The sequence below is a fragment of the Pollachius pollachius genome (assembly GCF_949987615.1).
Source record: "Pollachius pollachius genome assembly, chromosome: 11".
NCBI classification, from domain to species: domain Eukaryota; kingdom Metazoa; phylum Chordata; class Actinopteri; order Gadiformes; family Gadidae; genus Pollachius; species Pollachius pollachius.
The window spans coordinates 3,844,567-3,851,370 of NC_136944.1; the positions used below are offsets into that span (position 1 = coordinate 3,844,567).

The 6,804-nt window shown below is 48.1% G+C and overlaps 1 protein-coding gene across 1 annotated transcript; it reads left to right on the top strand.

The window, feature by feature from the left end:
* Positions 1-459: 459 nt before the first annotated feature.
* On the top strand, positions 460-5,311 carry LOC307082686 (small ribosomal subunit protein uS2). Its single transcript, XM_079746331.1, has 8 exons — positions 460-498; positions 974-1,145; positions 1,625-1,743; positions 2,366-2,611; positions 3,308-3,436; positions 3,752-3,911; positions 4,896-4,949; positions 5,162-5,311. The coding sequence occupies exons 2-8, from the start codon at positions 1,013-1,015 to the stop codon at positions 5,254-5,256; spliced, it is 936 nt and encodes a 311-aa protein (XP_079602457.1). The 5' UTR covers positions 460-498; positions 974-1,012; the 3' UTR covers positions 5,257-5,311.
* The last annotated feature ends 1,493 nt before the right edge of the window (positions 5,312-6,804 follow it).

The window sequence follows — 6,804 nt, forward strand, 5'->3', positions numbered from 1 at the left end:
AGGTTTAGCAGAACACCACGATGTGTCAGAATTTAGACCTCACCACAATAAGTTATTTCTAAAACTAGCGAGCGATAGATTTGTTAAAAAACACCAAACATTTCTCAACTGTGTACATATTACCATAAACTCTCCTTGAACATGCTATCTTAAGCAAATAACGTTGCCCCACATGCCCCTGTTTAACCAACGTGTCTCAGCACCGTCTTAATATGGGCTTTCCATCCTAGTGTCTTAATATGGGCTTTCTATCCCAGTGTCTTAATATGGGCTTTCTATCCCAGTGTCTTAATATGGGAAACCCGTCCGACTCCGTCACGAGTGTCGGTGTGCAACAACGCCGCCACCTGGTGGTCGAAGCTACAAACTACCTCCAGTGGCCCAGGGAAGAAAGCCATCCAATCAGAGGCGGAGAATCCGAGTACATATAGCACGTCACGTCCGCCCAAGACCCTCTTTTCTCCGTGTAGTCAGACTTCTATACGGCGTTGTTTCGTGGTGAGTTGGAGTTATTGATTATAAATTATCGTGATGGACCGACTATGGTTTGGAAAATGATCATTAAAGACACGCCGTGCGTTAAGTGCACAATTATGTTGAATGTGGCCCAGTTTCAGATCATAATTACGTGTTTACCGCCCTTAAGTTCATATGCTAACCCGGGGAGCTAAGCGCTAACCTCAGACACGCGTTGACTGGTCCTAATGGTGCAACCGAGAATGTGGTCCGACAATTATGAATCAATACTCAGAAATTCATTAACCTCTTATTTCTGAAATTCCATGAACTTTTCAGAAGCCGTGCTACAGTACATTCAAGTAATGCTTTTATAAATGTCAAATGTTTTACCTATATTGTATTTTGAAACACTCCGCGTACTTCCGAAGTCGAAAAGGAATGTGATTTGATGTCTTCAATAATGTCAATCCAAACCTGTCTGTGTACTAACCGGTCGGTTTCTGTGTTTTTTCAGTTTTCCCATATAAATCGTAACCCAGGGAAAGCGGTCACGATGTCCGGAGGTCTAGATGTGCTTCAGATGAAGGAGGAGGATGTGCTCAAGTTCCTGGCAGCAGGAACACATCTGGGAGGAACCAACATGGACTTCCAGATGGAGCAGTATGTGTACAAGAGGAAGAGTGACGGTCAGTATCTGAACACAACCACCAATCAGTCTGCAGTGACCTGTCAAACAGGGACGCTAAGGCAAAGTCTCATAACGTTAACTAAGATCTCTTGTAACCCTAAAAGTGACATAGTCTATACAAATCTACGTTGTGTAAACATGATTCCCCTGAAACAGGGGAATCATGGGCATTAATAAAGCGTTGTTATATTGCACACCACGCTAGAGCCCGGGCCGTCCTTACCGTGACGCACTGGGTGTAGGACGTGTGCTACAGAACCGCTGCTCCTCCTCCTGGTCCCTGTGCTCCTCAGGGTGCCATGGCTGGGGGTCCTGCTACAAAACACACACTACTAGTGTTAACCCTGGTGGGGGCTGCCCTCCACCCGGTGGTCCTGTCTGTGATTGTGACGGACAAGGTTGTCAGAGAAAACTCCAAATGTTAAAGTGCTAAACAGGACCTGATGCTAATGGTGAATATGTCCTGTTGTAACTCAGGTGTGTACATCATCAACCTGAAGCGTACTTGGGAGAAGCTGCTGCTGGCGGCAAGGGCCATCGTAGCCATCGAGAACCCCGCCGACATCTGCGTCATCTCCTCCAGGAACACTGGGCAGGTGAGACTCACCCGGTCCATACAGCTGAGACTAGCCTGGGCCGTACACCCGACCAAGTAGAGATACAATACCGTACTCGTTGAACTGCAGGTTGTCTGGAGCACTTGGCCTGAAGATGGAACATGAATAGCAGCTATATGCATGTATTTTCTAAATTTTAAAGGATTTACTTATGTTGCACTCCCACTAACTTAAATATATCAAATAGGTTTATAAACCCACAGTCAACTTTGGAATGGGTTGGACTGAATTGACTTGCTGTGAATGGACTGTGTTTAGAATGTAAAAGCACTCACATATTTGTTAGGCGTCAGCTTTGCTCTGCACTCTATTAAAACCTCCCACTGCTGTTGGTGTGGCGGTGTCGGAAGTGTGCTACATTACTGCTAGGCGCTCACTGGCCCCGTGAGGACGCAAGTCCCATGAACGGAGTATGGTAGCGCCTACCAACAAGCTACATAAAGATAAACCCGTGTGTGAACGGGTGATGGTTGGCTGACTGAAGCAGAACCATAAATTAATCCACTTGTGTAGATGCTGTAAAAGAGTTGGTATGAGTTAAGGCTTAATGAACTCGGCCTCATCTGCTGATTTCACTAATCACGTCCCTTCTGTTCTCCAGAGAGCCGTGCTGAAATTCGCCTCGGCCACCGGCGCCACCACCTTCCACGGCCGCTTCACCCCCGGAACATTCACCAATCAGATCCAGGCGGCCTTCAGGGAGCCCCGCCTCCTGATCGTGACGGACCCCCGTGCCGACCACCAACCCCTGACGGAGGCCTCCTACGTCAACATCCCCAGCATCGCGCTCTGCAACACAGACTCTCCCCTGAGATACGTGGACATCGCCATCCCCTGCAACAACAAGGTGAGCCGCAGGGCCGCCCCTGCTTTGGCGGAGGCACTGGGTTCGATTCCCCCAACGTCCGCAGCCCTACCTCCTAGATGAGTGATGGCCCCGAACCGCTCCTTAACGAGAGGCCTCTGGTTGGTTTTTAAGTGTTGTCAAAGCGATCGCTAAATGGTTAATTCCCAGTTTAATGCTGGGATGGCCGTGCACACCACGCTAGAGCCCGGGCCGTCCTTACCGTGACGCACTGGGTGTAGGACGTGTGCTACAGAACCGCTGCTCCTCCTCCTGGTCCCTGTGCTCCTCAGGGGGCCGTGGCTGGGGGTCCTGCTACAAGATGTAGCCTGCTGTACCATGTGTGATCATATCTAGTGAGCTGCACCATCTAGCATTTTATTGCAGCGTTTGGCTGGACAGTAACTGGAATTATAACAGTATCAGCCATGTGTGTATGAAGTATCTGTATAAAAAGATCAAATTGGATATGAAAGCCAGTGCCTCCATTTTACCATGTGCGGTGTTGATCGCCGTTTTTAAAACTAGCCAGCTTTTATAGTAGCATTACGCATAGGTGTGAACCCAAGTGCATGATTGTAGATCAGGCGACCAGTGGTGTGATGAAAGAGGGGCCCTTAAACAATGAGAAGTGTTTTTGTCCTGATGGCTTCCTGTTGACATGATGCAGTGTCCTAAAGCCTCCTGTCCCCTCTTCAGGGTCACCACTCTGTGGGTCTCATGTGGTGGATGCTGACCAGAGAGGTTCTGCGCATGAGGGGAACCATCTCCAGGGAGCACACCTGGGACGTCATGCCCGATCTGTACTTCTACAGAGATCCAGAGGAGGTGAGACGCCATGTCAACAAGACACGATTACATTTACATTCACTAGACTACAGCCGTCAAACTATATGATCCGGGTCTGTGCAACTATAAACTAGCCCTTAAAAAGTTGAACCTAGACAGAATATAGAGACCATTTATAGAAGTCAACATAGAGCTTCATAAAGTTGCGTTAATTACCATGCAAGGAGTTAATTGTGTTCGAAAGGTTTCAAAATGTAAACTAGCAGGTACTCTCGCTTGGTGTATGTTGGCGTTAAGGCGGTGAGTCTTCTGGTACCGGGGCTCCTGGGATCCTAACGTTGTTGTGTTCCTCAGATCGAGAAGGAGGAACAGGCCGCCGCTGAGAAGGCCGTCGGGAAGGAGGAGTTCCAGGCTGAGTGGACCGCCCCCGCCGCTGAGTTCGCTCAGACGGAGGTGGCCGATTGGTCGGAGGGCGTCGCCGTCCCGTCTGTGCCCATCCAGCAGTTCCCACCAGGTGAGACCCCCATGTGGATACAGTTAGACCGTGGTGCTGTAGGTTTTGCAGGGTTGGGACCCGTGCACACCACGCTAGAGCCCGGGCCGTCCTTACCGTGACGCACTGGGTGTAGGACGTGTGCTACAGAACCGCTGCTCCTCCTCCTGGTCCCTGTGCTCCTCAGGGGGCCGTGGCTGGGGGTCCTGCCACAAAAGAGTTAGCTCTGTTAGATAGCATTGTCCTGAATTAACTCATACCGAGGTAGCCTGTGAGATGGTAAAGTTTAGGTATTGCGTTAAAGATGTTTCAGTCCGGATACAAGGTTGGAAATGGTTCGGCCTAGGTAATGGTTAGAGATTCTAACCGTTAGCTGTTGATTGGGTGGTAATCGATGAGGTCATCCTAACCCCTGGTGTTGGTTAACAATGATGTCATCCTAACCAGAGTCTAACCCTGGTGTTTGTAATCGACGAGGTCACCCTAACCCGAGTCTTACCCTGGTGTTTGTAATCGATGAGGTCACCCTAACCCGAGTTTAACCCTGGTGTTTGTAATCGATGAGGATCTCCTAACCCCTGGTGTTTGTAATCGATGAGGATCTCCTAACCCCTGGTGTTTGTAATCGATGAGGATCTCCTAACCCCTGGTGTTTGTAATCGATGAGGATCTCCTAACCCCTGGTGTTTGTAATCGATGAGGATCTCCTAACCCCTGGTGTTTGTAATCGATGAGGATCTCCTAACCCCTGGTGTTTGTAATCGATGAGGATCTCCTAACCCCTGGTGTTTGTAATCGATGAGGATCTCCTAACCCCTGGTGTTTGTAATCGATGAGGATCTCCTAACCCCTGGTGTTTGTAATCGATGAGGATCTCCTAACCCCTGGTGTTTGTAATCGATGAGGATCTCCTAACCCCTGGTGTTTGTAATCGATGAGGATCTCCTAACCCCTGGTGTTTGTAATCGATGAGGATCTCCTAACCCCTGGTGTTTTTCTCCTCAGCAACCGCCGCTGCCGCCGTGGCCCCCGCCAAGCCAGCAGGAGAGACCTTCGCTGGTGAGTGATGCAGCTGATCCACTGTTCCTTTACTACCTGTAGCAAACATTCACTGCAAGTCAAGCGTTTGCAGAGTGAAAAAAGTCAATTTACACAAATTCTGTTGCAACATCGCATCTCCTGCATGTCACACCTCAAACCCAATTGGTCATGTGTGAACATGACTGTTTTGTCCTTAGTCTGTATTGAGTCTGACGTGTGTCTGTCTGCAGAGGACTGGAGTGCCCAGCCTGCCACCGAGGACTGGTCCGCAGCCCCCACCGCCCAGGCCCCGGAGTGGGGAGGAGCCACCGCTGATTGGTCCTAGAGTGATGATGTCACATGGCACAAATAAAAACTGAGGGTTTTTGTACCAACCTGGACTCTGACTTGTTTGTTGTGATTATTACTTGCCTGTATAATAGGGGACTTTGCTATTTGACTAAAACAAATAATATTTGGTAATTGAGGATGGAATCAACCTTTAAGAATTCAAATGCAAAAAAGGAAAGAACAAAGGATACATTAAATTCATCATATGTTATTTCTACAAGCGGGTGTTTAATAACTTGTGTAGCTACTTGGACAGGCCCGTGTTGGCCTTGTCACTAGCTTGCTCAAAGAACACATGAGTATAGTATACCAACATGTTCGCCGGAGATTAGATGTTGGTCTACTTAATTAACCTCCGGAAAGGTAACGTACATCTCAATAAAATCGGAACACCTTGAAACTCCGGTTTACCGGTTTCTTCAACGTTAGAGCAGAGTTTGGGCCCACACCCTGAAACAAGCTCGTGAAAAAAGTTAACCCTTTGAAGATGACTTAAACAGCTGCGGCATTGTGGGTAAAGAATGTAGTTTGAAAATATATTTAGTTTCTGAATACTCAACGAAGGCCTACGTTACAGCATTGGGAGGGTCTGACAGCTGCTCTAGATGTCCCGAGCGGTGTTGACATGGAGGCGGTCGTATAGTCTATGCCTGTAGGGGGCCGCAGATCCACATTTAAGCTGTGGTTTGTTGTCCAGACCCCTCAGACCCAGACATAGAACTAAACTCAGTTCCCTCAGACCCAGCAGACCTAGATTCCCCAGAGCTAGACCCCCAAGCCCCACAGCCCCACTCTAAATAGCTCTGGGTCAGACCTAGTGTCTCCACCTGATTCAACAGACAGACCTCTCAGTAGGTGAAGCAGGACGTCTCCTTCCGGCCTTCTGTCATAAAGGGTCAGGTCTAACCCTGACTCTGGGTGTTTGTACAGGACAATTTGTGTTATAAAAGTGATAAGATGTTCCTGGTGTGTTACTGCTTTGCTAAAGAGCAGTAGAGGAGTACTCACTAGAGAGGAGTAGTGACTGGAGTATTTTCTGTATCTCTTTTTACTGTTATTTTCTTGATTAAAGCTTTGCTGTTAATATTCTTGTAGAACTCTGTAAAAGCAACTTCAAATAAAATTAATAGATTTATTTATAGTTTGTTATATTTTCTCCTTTGAACTTCATCACTGACGTGTCAAATATATATTAATATACGCATATATTAATATTAATACCATTAATACCATATTAATATACGCATGTATATCTTTAGCGATCTCTGTTTTAAAATGAGCGTTCTCATGGCTCTGGGCGCGTTCACGTGGTTCTGGGCGCATTCTCGCGGTTCTGGGCGCGCTCCCGTCCCGTCAAAACATCCCGCGTGAGGAGAACAATCGGCTGCTCCACATTCGCGCTTGTCTGTGGAGTAGGCGTGTCTTGGGGGGCGTTCCGGCCCCGCGATTGGTTGAAACCCGTTCTCTTTCTCCTCAGTTTCCGCTTTCTTTCCCTAAGCCCCGCCCCCTGCCTGAATAATGATAATAACGATCAAGATGGCTC

Coding starts and splice junctions, on each gene's coding strand:
- LOC307082686 (XM_079746331.1), top strand. CDS start 1,013: ATGTCCGGAGGTCTAGATGTGCTTCAGATGAAGGAGGAGGATGTGCTC. Junction 1,146..1,624: donor GTACAAGAGGAAGAGTGACG/GTCAGTATCTGA, acceptor GTTGTAACTCAG/GTGTGTACATCATCAACCTG. Junction 3,437..3,751: donor TCTACAGAGATCCAGAGGAG/GTGAGACGCCAT, acceptor TGTGTTCCTCAG/ATCGAGAAGGAGGAACAGGC.